Source organism: Theropithecus gelada, chromosome 2 (genome assembly GCF_003255815.1).
Source record: "Theropithecus gelada isolate Dixy chromosome 2, Tgel_1.0, whole genome shotgun sequence".
NCBI lineage: Eukaryota > Metazoa > Chordata > Mammalia > Primates > Cercopithecidae > Theropithecus > Theropithecus gelada.
Window position 1 is genome coordinate 92,566,126 of NC_037669.1, and position 21,848 is coordinate 92,587,973.

A 21,848-nucleotide genomic window follows, 5' to 3' on the forward strand; every position below is an offset into this window, starting at 1 on the left:
CCCCCCCCCCCCTTTTTTTTTTTTTTTTTTTTTTTTTTTTTTTTTTTGAGACGGCATCTTGCCCAGTCACCCAGTCTAGAGTGCAGTGGCATGATCTCGGCTCACTGCAACCTCCGCCTCTTGAGTTCAAGTGATTCTCCTGCCTCAGCTTCCCAAGTAGCTGGAATTACAGAAGTGCACCACTATGTCTGGCTAATTTTTGTATTTTTATTAGAGATAGAGTTTCAGTGTGTTGCCCAGGCTGGTCTTCTAACTCCTGACCTCAAGTGATCTGCACACCTCAGCCTCCTAAAGTGCTGGGATTATAGGTTTATAGGTGTGAGGCACTGCGCCTGACCTTTTTTTTTTTTTTTTTTTTGAGACAGTCTTGCTCTGTTGCCCAGGCTGGAGTGCGTTGGCACAATCTCTGCTCACTGCAACCTCTGCCAGGTTCATGTGATTCTCCTGCTTCAGCCTCCCTAGTAGCTGGGATTACAGGTGCCTTCCACCGTGCCCAGCTAAGTTTTGTATTTTTAGTAGAGACAGGGTTTCACCTTGTTGGCCAGGCTGGTCGGAACTCCTGACCTTTGGTGATCCGCCTGCCTTGTCCTTCCAAAGTTCTGGGATTGCAAGCATTAGCCACTGCGCCTGGATGACAAAGTAACTTTTATTCAACCACTATAGGGACAGATGCTGAGGGTGAAGTAGAAAACAGGCATTCAATTTTCCAGTGTATGATTTTATGCATAATATAGCATTGTTTTAATTGAGATATACTTCACATAACATAAAATTAATTATTTAAAAGTGCATACTTGCATTGACACCCAGACTGGAATACAGCTGTGCAATCATAACTCATGCAGCCTTTACCTCCTAGGCTTAAGCGTTTCTCCTGCCTCAGCCTCCCTAGTAGCTAGGACTTACAAGCATGAGCCACTACACCCAGTTATAAGGGCATTAATCCCATTCTTGAGGGGCCTATCCTCCTGACTTAATTATTTTCCAAAGGCCTCACTTCTAAATGCCAGGACACTACAGTCGGGTTTCAACATAAGAATTTTATGGGCACACATTTTTTTCTGTTACTATGTGTTTAGCTCATCAAATATATTTAGAATCACTGTTAACTAGTTGAGGTTAAAATACAAGAAATTTAGCACTTTAAACATTTTTTTTTTTTTTTTTGGGAGAAAGTATTTACCCATATATAACAAAGGACTAGAATACTAAAAATGTATAAAGAGTCTGAACCCCTTAGACTAAGTATTTACTGTTGATTATGTCAGATTGGTAACTTGTTAGAAATACATGGCCAAGAAGTGTGTGAACAGATGGTCACTTAAAGATAGGCAAGTTCTTCAGATCACTGTTTTCATCAATAAGATTTTGAAAACCTAAAAGGTAGATGGAAAAGTGTGAAAGTTTTGAGGAATGAGTACTATCAAATGCTGTTGATGGAAAGTGTAAATTAATGAAGACGTTTAACGCAATTTGGCTGTATTTTTTTGTTGTTGTTTTTTGTTCTTTTTGAATCTGAGTCTCGCTGTATTGTCCAGGCTGGAATGCAGTGGCGCAGTCTCACTCTTTGCAACCTCCACCTCCCAGGTCAAGTGATTGTCTTGCCTCAGCATCCTGAGTAGCTGGGATTACAGATGCACACCACCATGTCAAGCTAGTTTTTGTATTTTAGTATAGACGGAATTTCACCATGTTGGCCAGGCTGGTCTCAGACTCCTGACCTCAAATGATACACCTGCCTCAACCTCCCAAAGTGCTGGGAATACAGGCATGAGCCATTTCACCCGGTCTTGACTGTGTTTTTTTTTTTTTTTTTTTTGAGATGGAGTCTGGCTCTGTCGCCCAGGCTGGAGTGCAGTGGCCGGATCTCAGCTCACTGCAAGCTCCGCCTCCTGGGTTCACGCCATTCTCCTGCCTCAGCCTCCCGAGTAGCTGGGACCACAGGCGCCCGCCACCTCGCCCGTCTAATTTTTTGTATATTTTTTAGTAGAGACGGGGTTTCACCGTGTTAGCCAGCATGGTCTCGATCTCCTGACCTCGTGATCCGCCCGTCTCAGCCTCCCAAAGTGCTGGGATTACAGGCTTGAGCCACCGCGCCCGGCCTGACTGTGTTTTTAAAATTTTAAAATGTGTACCTTTAGTTGCAGAGTTTTATTTTTAGAATTTATCTTAAATAATTACATGTGCCCACAATGATAATTACAAAAGAATGTTTTTGAACAGTGAAATATTCAAAATAAACATGGTTTCCACAAATGTAGGGCCAGTTAACTTACATCCACCCATGGACACAGTGGACTTGTAAAAATGAAAGAAATGTAATGTAACTCAAAGTTCTTACGTGGAAAGGTCAGTGCTAAGAACTAAGCACAGTATTGATAACATTTACGTAGAGTTAAAAAACCCTCAGGATATATTTTGACGTCCATATGGATGTATAAAAGATTCGTTTGGCCAGACGCAGTGGCTCATGTCTGTGATCCTGGCATTTTGGGAGGCTGATGTGAGTGGATTGCATGAGCTCAGGAGTTCGAGACTAGCCTAGGCAACGTGGTGAAACCATGTTTCTATAAAAAATAAAAAAATTATCTAGGTATGGTGGCATGTGCCCATAGTCTAATTCCTTGGGAGCCTGAGATCAAAGGATTGCTTGAGCCTGGGAGGTCAAGGCTGCAGTGAGCCATGATCGCACCACTGCACTCAAGCCTGGGCGACAGACTGTGTCCCTGTCTCAAAACAAACTGAAAAGGTATTAGTTCTTCCTTAATTTTTTTTAAAATGAATGAATGGAATATAAGTGAGAATCAAAACAAATGCATCATAAACTTCAATAAAAAAACTCTGTGGAAGCGATTGAAAGATTATTTTCATGTTTTGTTGAGTATTTTGTATTGTTTACTTTTATGATGAAAATACATAGTGCTTGGGTAATTAGAATATAGTCTACTAAATATTTCATATCTGGACTTATGATTTTTACCTGAAAATATTGAATTGTGTCGCAGTTGTAGTGAGATGCATGTCATTTAATCATGTCCTATTCTGTTTTCTTTCTAAAAAGAAGTACAACTTTCCCACATAAACATAACTCTTTTGTTTTTCTAGTGAACCTAAAGAAAGATAGTGAAAATACACCTGTTAAAGGAGGAACTGTAGCAGATCTAGGTAAGCACCTCCCCCCAAAAATATACAATGGTCTGTGCTTTCTCTCTTGAATATGTCATCTCCTTTGATAGTCTATTCTTTCTTTATTTTTATCTGTTTTTTAGAGACAAGGTCTTGTTCTGTTGGTAAGCCTGGAGTGCAGTGGCGTAATGTAGACAACCACAGCTTTAAACGTCTGGGCTCCAGCGATTTTCCCACCTTAGTCTTCCAAGTAGTTTGGATTGTAGGCACATACCACCATGCCCAGCTTGATGCACTCCTTTTCTTTTTTTTTTTCTTGAGACAGAATCTCGCTCTGTTGCCCAGGGTAGAGTGCAGTGGTACGACCTCGGCTCACTGCGAACTCTGCCTCCTGGGTTTAAGCAATTCTGCTTCAGCCTCCTGAGTAGCTGGGATTACAGGCACGCGCCACCACGCCCAGCTGATTTTTGTATTTTTAGTAGAGACGGGGTTTCACCATGTTGATCAGGCCTGTCTCGAACTCCTGACCTCATGATCTGCCTGTCTCGGCCTCCCAAAGTGCTGGGATTACAGGCGTGAGCCGCTGTGACTGGCCGATACTCCTTTCTTAAGTGACACTTGTGCTTAACCACTGCAGGATATTAGCTGTGGCTTACTCTTAGTGCCATTATGATTTGGGTAGCTACTGTTGTAGGAAAGTTAATTTCCTGTGATCCATTGTTGCCATTCTTAGTGATCTCCCCCTGTTGGAGCATATTTTTCTACAAACTAGCAAAGGTGGTAATATTATAATTGAATATGAATATGAGTTTTAACGAAATAGTTCTAATTAAAGTGCTTTTTCAAATGTCGCTGAAAGAATTGTTTTTGTAACATAGTATGCAAATTGATATTGTATTGTTAGAACAAAAATCTGTGGAGTGTTAATACTTTGTAAGCCAAATTAAAGTTTCTAAGCAGTATAAAATGAGAATGACATCATCTTTTCCTAGTATTTCCAAGTCTTAGAGTACATTTTCACAAGTAAGGTGTAATTCTTGAGTGATTTTGCAGGAAAATAGAGAAAAGTATAATCACTTGTTCTCTTTAAAAATTAAATAGGGGTAGTTTTAAACATCTTTGTTCTGGAGAGTTGTGGATGAGACAATAGCCTTGATTTCTTTTATTCACTTGTAAAGGAGAACCTAATGTTTTCAGTATATACTAAATGTTTGACTTTATGGAATTTTAAACGTGAAAGGGATTTTCAAGGTCTCCTTTTTTAGAAAATGAGATGTCAGTTCTATCTTCTAATTAAGGAATTCTGTATTTGAATAAATTGCAGTCATTATTATTTTCTGAGATGGAGTCTCGGTCTGTTACCAAGGCTGGAGTGCAGTGGCACGATCTTGGCTCACTGCAACCTCCTCCTTCCGGGTTCAAGTGATTCTCCTGCCTCAGCCCCCTGAGTAGCTGGGACTACAGGCACGTGCCACCGTGCCCAGCTAATTTTTGTATTATTAGTAGAGATGGGGTTTCACCAGGTTGGCCAGACTGATCTCGAACTCCTGACCTCAGGTGATCACCCACCTCAGTCTCCCAAAGTGCTGGGATTACAGGCGTGAGCTTTCGCGCTTGGCAATTACAATTATTATTGATGGCAGATATGAGTGGGTATTTTGGATAGTGATCCATCAACTGTAAATTTTTGTTCTCAGAGCTGTTGTATTTTGTTTTTTGTTTTGAGACGAAGTCTCGCTCTTGTCACCCAGGCTGGAGTGCAGTAGTGTGATCTCGGCTCATTGCAACCTCCACTTCCCAGGTTCAGGTGATTCTCCTATCTCAGCCTCCCAGCTAGCTGGGATTACAGGCACCTGCCACCATGCCCGGCTAATTTTTGTATTTTTAGTAGAGACAAGGTTTCACCATGTTGGCCAGGCTGATCTTGAAATTCTGACCTCAGGCGACCCACCCACCTCAGCCTCCCAAAGTGCTGGGATTACAGGCGTGAGCCACCGTGCCTGACCAGAGCTGTTGTTTTAACTGCTCTGTGTTCTGCCTTATATGCTACCTTGTCAAATATAGGTCTTTCATTCTTCAGGTCTCTGAAGGATTCAGTTTGGTGTGGAGCATATTTTCTCACATCTGAAAGAAGGAAGAGAACATTTATTGAATATTACCATTTAGGGATCAGCTAATTTAGTATTATCAGACGTATCTTTCCATTGAGTACCAAGACTACCTTGGGGAATGAAATTTGTCAGACTAAAAATGTGTAATTTGAGTAATGGGAGAGATTATTAAGTCAAACTAATAGTTTCTAGTAAGAGGTTGGTTATCCTATGGTTTACCATTGTCCAATGGACCAAGTGTTTGTTTTTGGCAGCCTTACCTAGATTTCTTTCTGTTAGTTACTTCCTAGATAAAAATAGTCACTATGCAGAGCTGCAGAACTCCTACTGGTAATTAATACCGTATTTTTTTCACATCCAGAATCGCCTATTCCTTGTTAGCAAGTATTTGTGACTAACTCACACATTAAGCCACCATGTCCATCTCTGGGTGGCATGAGTAGTTGTCAGATCTTGTTCTACATGTGTTTGCACTTCACTATTAAACTGTTTTGTTTTATTGGTGAGGAAATGGAGATTTAAAGAGGTTCAGTAACCTCTTTCCAAATATTTTGCAGAACCCCGATTTCAGTCCTGGTCTGTCTTACGTTTCCTGCCAGTGCTTTGTATCACTGCACTTGCTGTTGTGGTTTGTCTATTTTGCTCAGCCTTTATGTGTTTTCTTAGTGGCTTTCTGTTTTGTGAAGTCACCAAACCAGTCCCACTGGAGGCCCTTTGATTTGGTTCTTTCCTTTTTGTGGAATAATTACCTTGTCTTTCTCATCTCTTAACATTTCAACTTAAAGGCCAACTTTTCAGAGATACCTCTTTACTTGCTCTGAAGTGTCCGCCTACCCACTTCCTCTCTAATATATTTATGTTTATTCTCTGTATAGCATTTTAAAAAATCTGATAAATTTCTGTTTATTTTTGCTATATCCCATACCAGCCACCAAAAGTGTTGGTATTATAGCTGTGAGCGACCACACCCTACCCCCTTTTTTTTTTTTTTAAATAAGAGATAAGATCTTGCTCTGTTGCCCAGGCTAGACTTGGACTCCTGGCCTTGAGTGATTCTCCCACTTCAGTCTCCAGAGTAGCTGGGACTGTAGATGTGCACTGCTGCACCCAGCATCCCGTGTTCTTTTTGAACTTCATCATGCCTTACCTAGTGCCAACTGTCACAGTAGTCATAAAAAGCTTAAATATTACAGGCATATAATAATGTAATTTGTTGTTCTTTAATACTACCTCTTTCTTATTCTGTACTGGCAGTTTTGCTTTTCACTGTGGAAATCAACTGTCTAGTTTATAAATTTTACCTGGGCTTTCTCTCATGCTGAGCCCTGTATCCTCAGAAGGCATTGTCTTACTAAGATTAGTAAGGGATTGGTTATCACTTGTTTTTTTATTCATCATTCTTTACCCAATTCTTTTGGAACCCAAAATGTTGTTATTTTAGCAAAACCCAGGAGACAAGAATCATAATCAAGTCCTGTATCTGTTACTAAGATCATGACTATGATACTAGCTCAAGTAGTAATTAAATTCCCTACTGTTTGAAATTTTTAATGATCTTTGCTTTGAATTTCTAATTACATCTGTGATTCTGTGTAAAATTCTAATTTAGTGAATTATTCAGAGTGATTTTGCTTTTATAATGCTCTATTTCATTCCTTTTCTTTGTCCAGTATCAGTTCTTAGACCATTAATTTTCCAAATAACCCAAAGAACATTTACCTGTTTTGATAATGAATTGTGTGTTTTGGTTTTGCAGATGAGCAGGATGAAGAAACAGTCACAGCAGGAGGAAAGGTAACATTCAGTTAAGCCTGTTGTGAGAGAGCTTCTCTAAGGGTCCTGTGTACCGAACAGTAGAAGCACTGAATTGTACGTAGCCCAATTTTTGGACTATGAGGCCCTTCTGGTTTTTGAATTTTTCTTTTTCTTTTTTTTTTTAGTTTTCCCCCCAAGGAAAACAAATACAGCATAAGAACCATTTCTGGAAGGTGTTTTTGTTAGTTTTTTGTTTTGAGACAGGCTGTCAGCTCACCGTAACCTTGACCTCCTGGGCTCAGGTGATCCCTCTCCCACCTCAGCCTCCCGAGTAGCTGAGACTACTTGTGTGCACCACTACACCCAACTAATTTTTTTATTTTTTGTAGAGATGGAGTTTTTCTATGTTGCCCAGGCTGGTTGCGAACAGCTGGGCTCAAGCAGTCTGCCTGCCTCAGCCTCCCAAAGTGATGGGATTTCAGGTGACAACCACTGCACTTGGCAAAATACTTGACTTTCTTGGACCCCAAGATTTTACTTAGAGGAAATTTTCATCCTCCCTGCTAGTGTCCCTGATGTGCTGTGATTTGAAAAAACAAAAATAAAAGTTACTTAGTCAAAGAGCCACTTATTAATGAACGTTACCTGTGCAAAAAGATATTATTTAAAGTGAATAGTGACTGGCACCTATAACCTCAGCATTTTGGAAAGCTGAGATGGGAGGATTTCTTGAGGTTAGGAATTCTATGCTGGCGTGAGCCAAAATTCTGCCACTGTGCTCTAGCCTGGGCGACAGTGCAAGACACTCTGTCTTTTTTTAATGTAAAGTGTTGAGTGCAGTGGCTATGTCTGTAGTCCTAGTTCTTTGAGAGGCCAGGTGGGAGAATCACTTTTAGCCCAGGAGTTGAAAACCAGCCAGCACAACACGGGGATACCCTGTGTCTCCAAAAACTTAAAAAATTAGCTTGGTGTGGTGACATCTGCCTGTGGTCCCAGCTAAAAAGGAAAGTCAAATTCCTTCATTTTAATGCCAAAGATAAGAGGATTTGAAGCCATGTACCAGTCGTTTATATAGCTTAAAAGGATTAAAGGTATTGTCTCTAAAGCAGTCTCCCAGAATGTCATCCTCCTTATTGTTTTCTGATTGAGGTCATTACAACTTATACTGTTGTCCTTCATTAATTGCAATGCCAGCCTCTTCCTGTTTTTTCTGAGTAAGGAAAATATTTTGTGTCCTAAATGATTTGTAAAGTCTATACCACAAAAATGTATTAACTAAAGCCATAATAAAAAGAGGTCAGCCTTGAGAATATTTTTTGCTAGCTTCTGTGATTTGGGAAATAAAATTTGTTACCCTTGTCATCGTTATTATCACGTTTGTATTCGATATCATTTAAGTCATAACTAGAGTCCTTGGTGTTTTCAGCTTTAAATTTATTCCTTTTTACTATTCTTTTTTTTTTTTTTTTTTTTTTTTTTTTTTTGAGACGGAGTCTCGCTCTGTCACCCAGGCTGGAGTGCAGTGGCCGGATCTCAGCTCACTGCAAGCTCCGCCTCCCGGGTTCACGCCATTCTCCTGCCTCAGCCTCCCGAGTAGCTGGGACTACAGGCGCCGCCACCTCGCCCGGCTAGTTTTTTGTATTTTTTAGTAGAGACGGGGTTTCACCGTGTTAGCCAGGATGGTCTCGATCTCCTGACCTCGTGATCCGCCCGTCTCGGCCTCCCAAAGTGCTGGGATTACAGGCTTGAGCCACCGCGCCCGGCCCCTTTTTACTATTCTTATAGAAACTGTTAAGTTTATAGGTAGTACACTAGATCGTCATTTCAGATACTGAACAGGAAATTTAGGTTGAATTAAGTTAAAGGTAGAAATTAAATTTTGGAACCATTGTAAAAGAAAACTGATTTAAAATTTGGGTTTTTGCTTATTTTATTTTTTTGAGACAGGGTCTTGCCTAGGCTGGAGTGCTGTGCAGTGGTGGAAACACAGCTCACTGCAGCCTTGACCTCCTATGCTCAAGCAGTCCTCCTGACTTCAGTCTCTCAAGTAGCTGGGACTGCAGGCATGCACCACTATGTCCAGCTAATTTCTAAATTTTTAGTAGAGACAAAGTCTGACTGTGTTTCCCAGGCTGGTCCTGATCTTTTGGTCTCAAGTGTTCCTCCTGCCTCAGTCTCCCAAGTGTTGGAATTACAGGCGTGAGACACCTTGCCCAGCCCATAATTTTTTATTTATTTATTTATTTTTTTTGAGACGGAGTCTCGCTCTGCCGCCCAGGCTGGAGTGCAATGGCCGGATCTCAGCTCATTGCAAGCTCCGCCTCCCGGGTTCACGCCATTCTCCTGCCTCAGCCTCCCGAGTAGCTGGGACTACAGGCACCCGCCACCACACCCGGCTAGTTTTTTGTATTTTTTAGTAGAGACGGGGTTTCACCGTGTTAGCCAGGATGGTCTCGATCTCCTGACCTCGTGATCCGCCCGTCTCAGCCTCCCAAAGTGCTGGGATTACAGGCTTGAGCCACCGCGCCCGGCCATAATTTGTTTTTTTAATAGAAAACAATTTCATAAGGTTACAAATAATAAAATCACCACAGAGAGAAAATTGGAGAACATTTCAATATCAAAAAACGTATTTAAAATACGTTTAAATGTATGCGATAAAAATGTATATCAAGTAAACATTTACTTTAGATTAAGTAAAACTGGGCAAGGAAGAAGCAAGCTGTTATGGAATGAGATCTAGGTTATGAGTTATTTATTTAGTCTGAAGTCCTGTGCATTGAAACAGACTTTCTTCAATCAACTTGTTAATCTTATTATGAGAGACCTACCTTCTCTGCATTGATTCCCTCATTATCATAAATGAGCAACAAAACCTTATCTGTCAGCTGGCTACCTTGTACCTTAAACCTTAAATACTGTGAAAGGTTGTTTTTACTTGAAATTTGTTTTTCGGATATCTGATTGAATCAGGGAGCTTCATTTTATTTAACCTAACAACTAAAGTGTGAGAGATGTTATATATAGATACATATATATCAGATAGATAGATAGATAGATAGATAGATAGATAGATAGATAGATAGATAGATAACAACTAAAGTGTGAGAGATGTTATATATAGATACATATATATCAGATAGATAGATAGATAGATAGATAGATAGATAGATAGATAGATAGATAGACAGACAGACAATCTGTAGTTCTTTCTTTCTTTCCACTTTGTCTTCTTTTCTGTAGGAAGATGAAGATCCTGCCAAAGGTGATCAGAGTCGATCAGTTGACCCTGGGGAAGATAATGTGACAGAGCAGACTAATCACATTATTATTCCTAGTTATGCATCATGGTTTGATTATAACTGGTGAGTGACCACTTCATCTGTGAGCATGGTACTGAGCAGTACAAGAACTTTCCTTCAAATCAGGTTGTGCCTTTCTGCCCATGTTCCTCGTCAGAAATTACTGTCACCTTTGACGAAGGGAGATGGAAAGTGATTTTTATCTTTGAAATGTGTTTATGTTTTTTTGTTTGTTTGTTTTTTTGTTGAGACAGAGTCTTGCTCTGTCGCCCTGGCTGGAGTGCAGTGGTGTGATCTCAGCTCACTGCAGCCTCCCCCTCCCGGGTTCACGGATGTCTTTAGATCACATCACTGCACTCTAGCCAGGGTGATAGAGCAAGACTCTGTCTCAACAACAACAAAACAAACAAAAAAACACAAACACATTCCAAAGATAAACAGAATTTTTTTTAAAGTGGGCTCTTCCTAACCTGTAACAATGAAAACATTGGGAGTTATATTAGAATTATGTAATTAGTTCCTTACGGTTATTCTTTTAGAAGTCATTATATATATTTATATAGCATTAATTCATCTTAGAAATTGTCTTTCTAGAAGTTTGCAGGTAATTGATTGTATTTATAGTATTTTACCGTACAAATCCAATTTAATTTAAATGTTACCAGATACTCAAAGAGTGAATAATTTGAGTTATATTCCCAGACCATTGATTTGCTCTTTGCCATGCAACCAATACTTACATGTTGCATATCTGGAAAGCCACTGAGAAACTTAAAATGTCATCAGGAAGATGACACTTGTATTAGCAGCAGAAACTTTGTGCTAGATATACAGTTGGTTCATTTTTATACCATTAGGCCTGATCATTTTACCTGATCTTTGCTTATGACCTGTAACATTTCATAAAATTATTAGCATTTGTATATATTGTTAAAATGTACTTCTATGATATTATTAAAAGCAATTGATACTGAAAATTTTTAAAAATTAATTTATCTCCCCAGCACCTCCACCAAAACTAAAAACTAAAAAGTAATTTATCACAGTGTTTCTGAGGGCTGGACAAAGGCTCATTTATGTTAACAGCCTGAGAAGCTGAGACTTGCAAATTTATTGTCTCTACTCTGGTCATTTGTTTCATCAGTTTGTTGCCATGCCATGCCAGCTACTTTGTTATTGTCAACATTTTTCAAAGAATTCTTCGTATCTTGTGGCTTCTTATCTAGTTATGATGTATTATGTCAAAAAATAATAAAATGTATAGTTTTCAGTGTGTCGATAGTAGTTTTTTAGTTTGGTTATAGGAATAGAAAAACTACAGTAAGTATTGGGAGTAAGAAAGAGAAGGCTTTCCTTAACTTTCTTGTTTGCTGTTAATACATAGAAACTAGTGTAAGCCAATTAATTTTGGCAAGCAGTACTGAGGTTTTGGATTCATCACTTTTACTTAGAATATTTAATGATTTTATTCTTTTAAAAAGAAGACTCCTAAACCCTTTTTTTTTCTTCTTCTTTTCAGTATTCATGTGATTGAACGGCGTGCTCTTCCTGAGTTCTTCAATGGAAAAAACAAATCCAAGACTCCAGAAATGTGAGGCCAGTGTTTTAGAAAACTTGTTTATTTGCCTGTGTGTGGTAGGGCCTCTTCAAGCATCCACCTGAGTTTCTTATTGCTGATTCTTGGAAGTTTGCAAATACTCCTTTCAGAACAGTGTTCATATCTCATTTGTATAGCATTCCATGGTACAAAGGAAATTGTATCTAGTTTTGTTTTTTGTTTTTTGGGGGTTTTTCTTTCGTGTTTTTTTGAGACAGGGTCTCACTCTGTTGCCCAGGCTGGTGTGCGGTGTCATGATCTTGGCTCACAGCAATCTCTGCCTTCTGGACTGAAAGGATCCTCCCACCTCAGCCTCTTCAGTAGCTGGGAGAACAGGCACATGTCACCACACCTGGCTGATATCTATCTATCTGTCTGTCTGTCTTTCTGTCTGTCTATCTATCTATTTTTTGGTGGAGATGGGGGTTTCACCATGTTGCCTAGGGTATTCTTTTATTTCTAAACCTTGAACTGTATGGACATCAGCTCTTGGAGTTTAAGTTTGGATTTTAAACCAATTTTTACTATAATGAATTCAGACTTATCCTCACAACTTACCTTTTTTTTTTTTTTTTTTAATTGAGATGGAGTCTCACTCTGTCGCTCAGACTTGGGGTACAGTGTTGCAATCTTGGCCTGCTTCGGCCACCACCTCCTGGTTTCAAGCTATTCTCCTGCCTCAGCCTCCCAAGTAGCTGGGACTACAGGCATGCACCACCACACCTGGCTAATTTTTGTATTTTTAGTAGAGATGGGGTTTCACCATGTTGGCCAGGCTGGTCTCGAACTCCTGACCTCAAGTGATCCACTTGCCTCGGCCTCTCAAAGTGCTAGGATTATAGGCGTGAGCCACCATGCCCGGTCTGTCCTAACAACTTTCAGCTTGTCTGTGCATGTATGTTATGGATTGTTTCTATTCATCCAGGAGAAAATGAATCTTTATCTTCCTGATGCATGAGTGCTAATTAAAAGAGAGACATGATGATATAGCTACATGTGAATTAAGCTTAATTACATAAAGGATTTTTGTGCTTTTGCATTGGAAATAGAGAAACTCTTATTGGAAGGAAGAAGTTTGGCAGGAAGTACTTTTTGTCTTTCCCTGATGATTCATCAGTATATACTTCTGGAACACTTGTCCCTATATATAAGTACACACCTTTCAGTACTGTAGATACGCTCCCATGTATTAATCAGGGTATAATCTGTTGATTTTTTTTTTTTTTTTTTTTGTGGCGGGAGGACAAAGTCATTCCGTCACACGGGCTGGAGTGCAGTGGCGTGATCTTGGCTGCCTGAGTTTTGTTTTCCTTATGTGCCAAGAACTGTTGCTAGGTCTCAAAGTCCTTAACACTCTTGTTATTAAGTACTGTATTTTGTGACAGAAGTCATTGGAATCTGCTGTAACAGAATCTCAGTTTCTCTCTCCATTTTTGTATGTTCTTTTCTGGATTTGGTCTCATGGATTCTACTTATTGCCCAGCCATGATCTCCCTTAAAGAACTGCCACGAGAAGTTACATAGCTATTTTCAGAGCCAAATCCACGTGCCACATTTGAAATACAGAAGTGATAGGCAACAGAGGTTGAGAGCATAGATTGAAGAGCCACCACACTGGGTGCAATGAATTCTGGCTCCATCAATTACCAACCCTGTGGCTAGGACAAATTCTCTAACAACTCAGTGTTTGTTTCCTCACCCATAGATGGGATGATAGCAGACCCTACCTGCAATATGGAGCGATTATGAGGATTCAGTTGTCAGACATATATTGCTTATAACAGTGCCTTGCATACAGTAAAGTATAGATATGTGGTAGTGAGGCAGATAGCCTATGTAACCATGTGTTAGTTTCAAATTCTGCAGTTAACTACCACCACGACCAAGTTTGAATTTGTTACTTCACATGAATGTCGTTACATTACTTGTTGTTATACATTAATAAACAGTTGTTTTGCATATTTGTGGTTCTAAATTCACTCATAACTTAATACGCAATATAATATCACTGTTTTTTATGCTCTTGTCTTAATTTATTGTATTTCTAAGGAATCTGAAGATTTTTGAGTTTCTGAGTAACATTGTTTCTGAAAGGATACGTGTCCACCTTATGAATTTTGCCATTGCTTTTTAGATACTTGGCATATCGAAATTTTATGATTGACACGTATCGCCTAAACCCCCAAGAGTATTTAACTAGCACTGCTTGTCGGAGGAACTTGACTGGAGATGTGTGTGCTGTGATGAGGTAAAATGTTTGACTTTTTCTGAGACATTTAACTGTAGGAATTTACTTATGCTTTGCTGTCATATTAAACTGGTTGTTTCAACTGGGTAAAACACCTAATTTTAGTTGTGTCATTTAGGGGTGGATTATATTTTGTTTCCTTTCATTTCATTCAATTTATTTTATTTTTATTTTATTTTATTAATTTAATTTTATTGTCGAGATGGGATTTCATAATGTTGCCAAGGCTGGTCTCAATCTCCTGGCCTCAAGCAATTCTCCTGCCTCGGTCTCCTGAAGTATTGTGATTGCAGGCGTGAGCACTGTGTTCAGCATTAGAGGTTGAAAATTTAAAATATTTAATTTAGGCTGGGTGCAGTGGCTTACGCCTATATTCCCAGCACTTGGAGAAGCCAAGGCGGGCGGATCACCTGAGGTCAGGAGTTCGAGCCTGGCCGACATGGCGAAACCCCTTCTCTACTAAAAATATAAAAATTAGCCGAGCGTGGTGGCACATGACTGTAATCTTAGCTATTGGGGAGGCTGAGGCAGGAGAATTCAGGAGGCAGAGATTGCAGTGAGCTGAGATTGTCCCACTGCATTCCAGCCTGGGCGACAGAGCGAGATTGTGTCTCAAAAAAATAAAATAAGTAAGATAAATATTTAATTTAGTTTTCTAGATTTTACAGTTCACATTTTAATTTTTTTAGTCAAATCATAAAATAACCAGGGAAGGAGTAGATTCAGGTTGGGAGTGGATAATCTCTGTGCCCTAGCTCTGCCAAAAAAAAAACCGCCAGGTACAGTGGCTCACACCTGTAATCCCAGCACTTTGGGAGGCCGAGGTGGGTGGATCACCTGAGGTCAGGAGTTCGAGACCAGCCTGGCCAACATGGCGAAACCCTGTTTCTACTAAAAATACCAAACATTAGCTGGGCATGGTGACGGGCACCTGTACTCTCAGCTACTTGGGAGGCTGAGGCAGGAGAATCGCTTGAACCGAGGAGGTGGAGTAGGTTGCAGTGAGCTGAGATCGCACCATTGCACTCCAGCCTGAGAGACAGAGCGAGACTCTGTCAAGAAAAATGTAGATTTTTTCTATGTGTGTATTTGGTCTGTGTGTGGGTTCTTTTATTACCATGGACCTAAATGCGTATTTGTGCTCTCATTTCTGTGGTTTAAATGATTAAACTTTGTAATAGGTTTGGGAGGTGCTGTGTTATCGACATTATTTGTGGCTTGTAGAAATTGTTCCCTACATAACAAACAAAATCTGTCAAGTAATTTGTGGTGTTTGATAGCCTGCTGAGCACATTTACTTGTTTTATTGTTTCTGTTTTTTAATGGTGTAATGATGATAATAAAGCACATGAAATTGATTCTTTAGATTTTAACTTTCCGAGCTTTATTCTTTAGGGTCCATGCCTTTTTAGAGCAGTGGGGACTCGTTAATTACCAAGTTGACCCGGAAAGTAGACCCATGGCAATGGGACCTCCTCCTACTCCTCATTTTAATGTATTAGCTGATACTCCCTCTGGGCTTGTGCCTCTGCATCTTCGATCACCTCAGGTAAATTAATGTTGACTTTTCATCAGACCTGAATAGTAACAAATGTCTGTTTATAGCATATCTATTTAGGAATGCTGTTGTTAGTGCTGTTTCTTTGATGCTTGTTTGTATGTGTGTTTTGGTGTACTGTAAATATTACAGTCCAAAAGAATATATAGTGTTTAAGTTAATGCTGTCCCACCAATCCCAAAACCCAATGCCTTATAGTCTATCAAATTATTAATTTACTTTTATATGCATAACTCCCTTTATCCTTCTGTCATCAAAAAGACACACATAAGTAAGCAGATGATGCAAAATCTTCTTTCCCTTCCTTCAGTCTGTGTTCTAGAAACGTGAAGCAAAGAAATCTTTATAACTTGTCCTAAGATTTGTAAAGTGGACATCCATATATACATTATCAAACAGATTATGTCAGACAAATTCTGTATAGCATTAAGTTGGATTCATAGGAACCTAAGGTATAAATTTTGTTCCGTTGTGAAATAGAATATAGTAATGAAAATTTGTTATCCTTTCTGGACTTAAAGGGACACCAAAATGTAACTTGTATGTTGAATTTTTGTTAGAAGTGTAGTGTAGAAGTGTGGGTATTTATTGTTTTTCGTAGGAAATCCACCAAGAGTGGCTTAAGTTCCAATATTAACCTTTTTTTTTTTTTTTTTTTTGAGACAGAGTCTTGCTCTGCTCCCCAGGCTGGAGTGTAGTGGCATGATCTTGGCTCACTGCAATTTCCGCCTCCGGGTTATAAGCAATTCTACTGCCTCAGTCTCCTGAGTAGCTGGGATTATAGGCACGTGCCACAACGCCCAGCTAATTTTTGTATTTTTAGTAGAGACGGGGTTTCACCATTTTGGTCAGGTTGGTCTTGAGCTCCTGACCTTGTGATCCGCCCGCCTCGGCCTCCCGAAGTGCTGGGATTACAGGCATGAGCCACCGCGCCCGACCTAAACAAATTTTAAAAAACGTTTACCCTCTTGACTTTAAAGAGGCTAACTCAGCCGTTTATCATTTATTTGACTCAGGTTCCTGCTGCTCAACAGATGCTAAATTTTCCTGAGAAAAACAAGGAAAAACCAATTGATTTGCAGAACTTTGGTCTACGTACTGACATTTACTCCAAGAAAACCTTAGCAAAGGTAAGGACTTTTTTTCTAATCACATGTAGGCTACAATCCAGCACATCTTAGTCCTTCTAAGATACATCTGATGAGCTTTCTACTCAAATCTGATGGTATTTTTAAAAACAATTATGATTTATCTTACCTTTTATATTCCCATATGACTTAGTAGATAGGTATTTTAAAAATAACACTATTAGAGAAATTCGAGGGGAAAATGGAGAATTTGAAGAGAGAATTGGAATCTGTAAAAAGAATCATGAATATTTTAGAACTGAAAAGTATACTTGAAATTATTTGATAGGTTTAACAACAGACTGCATACAGCAGAAGACGGGTTAGTGAACTCAGAGACAAATTAGTAGATATATTGAAACTGAAGTACCAAGAGAAAAAGAAATTGGATTGAGGTAGGGAGGGGCCAGGACAGAGAGGAGAGTGGAAAAGATACGTGAGATACAGTTCAGGCTGGACATGGTGGCTCACACCTGTAATTTCAGCACTTTGGGAGGCCAAGGCAGGAGGATCCCTTGAGCCCTGGAGTTTGAGACCAGCCTGGACAATATAGCAAGACTGTGTGTCTCTATTATTAGAAGAAGAAAAAGAAAAAAGAATGATAGAGTCCAAAGAATTAATGTTTGTCATTAGAGACCCATAAGGGAACAAATGAAGGAGAAGTGATACTTGAATATATAATGGCCAAAAAGACGTTGGAACAAATTAAAAGATACCAACTCACAAAACAAGAAAGACCGAGCCAGGCCGGGCTCAACACTTTGGGAGACCAGGGCAGTAGGGTTGCCTGAGGCCAGGAGTTCAAAAGAAGCCTTGCCTCTACTGAAAAACACACACAAAAAGAACAGATCCAGATTTATATAGAGAGAAAACCACACTCGGGTACTTTATGCTTAATCTCTTAAAAACTAACATCTTAAAAGCAGACATGGAGGGTGGGGGTAAGGGTAGAGAAGAACATACTAAATTCAAAAGAATAATAATAAAACCGATAGCTGACTTTTCAACAAAAATGATTAAAGCCAAAGGACAAATACAATAACATTTTTAAATTGTAAAAGAAAAAATATCTCTCTGGAATTCTGTATCCAGTAGATACTACTTTCAAAATTGAACGTGAAATAAAGACGTTTGTAGGCATTCATAATGTAGAAAAGTTATCACTAGCACACAGTCTAAGAAAAGTAAAGGAATGTCTTCAGCATAAAGGATAATGATCCCAGATGAAAGCACATGACTCCATGAAGGAATAAGGAGCAGAGAAAAGGGTAATCTATGTGGTTAAATATAAAGTAATACAGATTGTTTAAACAATAATATTTGGGATTTATAATGGTAGAAATTATAAGAATGGCAGAAAGGCAGAAGGAGATTAAATTGAATAAATTGTTACAAAGTTTACATTATTTGGAAACATGACAAAAGTCCTGATTCGGGGTAAACTATAATTTGACACAACATTTTGGGACCTGACTGGATCTAATGGAAGAATAAAGAGTGCTAGAAAAAAGGTCAACATGTGAGTCAGTATAAAAGACATCTTCTGGCCAGGCACGGTGGCTCACGCCTGTTTTTGTTAATATAAAATTCAGATCCAAGAAAAACCTATGGTTACAGAAAGTATATACTAGTCTATACTTACTTCTGTAAGTATATACTTTTGTGAGTGTATATACTTCTGTAAGACTAGTATATACTTTTGTGAGTGTATACTTCTGTAAGTATAGACTAGTATATACTTTTGTGTAAAAGACTAGTATATACTTTTGTGAGTGGCTATCAATTTGAGGTTTAAAGGAGGGAGCCTTTTGGGTTTTGATTTGAGTATTATACATTGTCATATAAGTTAAATTGTATCAAGTTTTATACTAATTTGTGTATTTTATTGTATATGTATCATACCTTCAGAAATACAAAAGAATTTTTTTTTTTTTTTTGAGACTGAGTTTGCCCTTTTCTCCCAGGCTGGAATGAAGTGGGGCGATCTTGCCTTACTGCAACCTCCACCTCTGTGGGTCAAGTGATTTTCCTGCCTCAGCCTCCCAAATAGCTGAGATTACAGGTGTGTGCCACCACACCTGGCTAATTTTTATATTTTTAGTAGAGACAGGGTGTCTCCATGTTGACTAGGCTGGTCTTGAACTCCTGACCTCACGTTATCCACCCACCTTGGCCTCCCAATGTGCTCAGATTACAGGCGTGAGCCTCTGGGCCTGGGCTTTTTTTTTTTTTTTGGAGACAGAGTCTTGCTCTGTTGCGCAAGCTGGAGTGCAGTGGTGCAGTCTCAACTCCCTGCAGCCTGTGCCTCCCGGGTTCAACCGTTTCTCCTGCCTCGGTCTCACAAGTAGCTGGGACTACAGGCACGTGCCACCACGCCCAGCTAATTTTTGTATTTTCAGTAGAGATGGGGTTTCACCATGTTGGTCAGGCTGGTCTCAAACTCCTGACCTCGGGTGATCCTCCTGCTTCAGCCTCCCAAAGTCCTAGGATTACAGGCATGAGCCACCACACCCAGCTTTTTTGTATTTGTATTTTTATTTTTTTAAAGAGAGGACATCTCACTGTGTTGTCCTGGTTGGTCTTGAACTCCTGAGCTCCAGTGATCCACCTTTTTTGACCTTCCAGAGTGCTAGGAATACAAACATGAGCCACCAGGCCCAGCCTAATAAAAAAAAATTTTTTTTTAAAATCATATGGAAGCTTCAGCAATCATTTTGTGGGCTCTGATGAGGCTTATGTTGTAGAGCCAGTTGTTATCAAGAGAGGAAACAGGCTGGGCATGGTAAAACCCTGTCTCTACTAAAAAAAAAAAAAAATACAAAAACTAGCCAGACATGGTGGCGGCCGCCTGTAATTCCAGCTACTCAGGAGGCTGAAGCTGAAGAGTCGCTTGAACCCAGGAGGAAGAGGTTGCAGTGAGCTGAGATCACGCTACTACACCACAGCCTGGGTGACAGAGCAAGATTCCATCTTAAAAAAAAAAAAAAGAAGAGGAAGAAACATTGACTTAAGTCTGTGGGGCAGAAAAAATTCTTTCTACACTTTGTGGCTGAGAAGTGGAGAGATGGTTGTTGAGGACCTTCCCTATAAATAAATGTCTGGGTCTAGGTTGTAGAGATCTTCCTTATGTTTGCTCAGGTTTTGTTTCTTCAGAATTTAGATTAGATGTTAATGAATTTTGTTCTTCTTGGGGCTCCAAATCTGATTGGTGATTACCTCTGATTTTGGTTTTTTAAAAGAACCTTTGGTTATCTTAAAGTAATCCTTGGGGATCTCAGCTGTATAGTCTGTGTTACAGATACAGGCATCTTTTCTTCCTCACAAAGCCATACTGTAGGAGTTTAATTATTAATTCTGCAATGCTTAGGTCAACTTTTTATTCTTTAGTTAAAAGACTACTTATTTTTGATGCATTATTTGTTTTTTCTTTTTGCAAGTGAACAGGGTGTGTCAGAATGCTATGAATTGAGTGCCCCAGAGATGTAGCAAATCAGGGTTTAATTTTGTTGTTGTTGTTTTATTTTTGTTTTTTCTTTCTTCCTTCATACAGAATTTAATTTTTTCATGCAGTGTGTAGCACTATTGCACTAAGAGATTTAATTATCTAAACTGAGAAACTATTGACATATACAGGAAAATCACAGATTGTAGAAATGTTTATTTATTAAATGGTAATCTCTCAAAATAGAGTTTTGAGAGAGGGAAATATGTTAGAATGTATATTTTGAATTAGTAATGTTTATAGCTGCATGATAATATCAGCTATACTACAAATCAAGTCTCCTGAAGATGAGTGAATGCAGCAGGGTATGCAGATCAAGAAATATAAATTAATCGATTAAATTGTAGTTTTTACACAAGCCAGTCTCACTTTTCTTGTACTCACATTGTTACATGAATCATAAACTATAAGGGACTCACATGGAAAAAGTGATTTTGAGTTTACGGACTCACTTGGAGGTTCTTTTATATTTGAGAGATGTTTTAAAATGAGATAGTATGGACTTACTGCAGTTGGAATCAAGAACCTGTCAGTGTTTTATGTCTGTAGTACATCTGATCCTTGAATCCTGGAAGAAGTACTGTCTTTAAGTTATTACCAAGATGTGTGTTATGTTTGTGTATTACAGCTCATTTATGGTATGCAGTAAATTAATATGCCTTTTTAGCTTGCTAAAGATACTGGTAAGTATCAAAATAATAGAAATAACATATCCAAATAGTTATGGGTCCTTGTTTGACAGCAGGAAGTCTTTTTTGGTTTTTGTTTTTGTGTTTTTTTGAGATGGAGTCTCGCTCTGTTGCCAAGGCTGGAGTGCAGTGGCGCAATCTTGGCTCACTGCAACCTCTGCCCCCTGGGTTCTCCTGCCTCAGTCACCGGAGCAGCTGGGACTATAGGCAAGAGCCACCACAACCGACTAGTTTTTGTATTTTTAGTAGAGATGGGGTTTCATGGTATTGGCCTGGCTGGTCTAGAACTCTGACCTCAAGTGATCCACCCACCTTGCCCTCCCAAATGCTGGGATTACAGGCGTGAGCCACTGTGCCCAGCCAGTCTTTGAAATAAGCCAGCATTTCTTTTAGAAGTTTAGGCTCCTTAAAGTGTTTTATTCCTGTTAGTCAAAGACTTATGTTGATAGTTTGTATAACACAGTCACCTGAGCTTGGAAAGTAATTCTACTGAGCTCCATATTCAACTTTAAAAATGAGCAAAAAATTTCTGATTTTGTTTCCTTAGAGTAAAGGTGCTAGTGCTGGAAGAGAATGGACTGAACAGGAGACCCTTCTACTCCTGGAGGTAAGCAGATTAATGCATATGGGATGTGTGCTAAGATTCTATGACTAGCATTTTATTTTGTTTTGTTTTATTTGGAGGCAGGGTCTTGCTCTGTCACCCAGGCTGGAGTGCAGTGGCCTGATCATGGCTCAGTGCAGCCTCTACCTCCCAGGCTCAGGCGATCCTCTTACCTTTAGTCCTGAATAGCTGGGACTACAGGCATGTGCCACCATGCCTGGCTAATTTT

The 21,848-nt window shown here is 39.3% G+C and overlaps 1 protein-coding gene across 3 annotated transcripts in view; it reads left to right on the forward strand.

The window, feature by feature from the left end:
• Nucleotides 1–21,848, forward strand: part of SMARCC1 (SWI/SNF related, matrix associated, actin dependent regulator of chromatin subfamily c member 1) — a 202,416-nt gene that overhangs the window by 93,773 nt on the left and 86,795 nt on the right. For all 3 annotated transcript variants that reach the window (XM_025374994.1, XM_025374993.1, XM_025374992.1), the window contains exons 12-19: nt 3,106–3,165; nt 6,994–7,031; nt 10,236–10,357; nt 11,814–11,885; nt 14,026–14,139; nt 15,535–15,688; nt 16,714–16,827; nt 21,563–21,622. In XM_025374994.1, the coding sequence (XP_025230779.1) occupies nt 3,106–3,165; nt 6,994–7,031; nt 10,236–10,357; nt 11,814–11,885; nt 14,026–14,139; nt 15,535–15,688; nt 16,714–16,827; nt 21,563–21,622 (734 nt within the window). The remainder of the gene's footprint in view (nt 1–3,105; nt 3,166–6,993; nt 7,032–10,235; nt 10,358–11,813; nt 11,886–14,025; nt 14,140–15,534; nt 15,689–16,713; nt 16,828–21,562; nt 21,623–21,848) is intronic.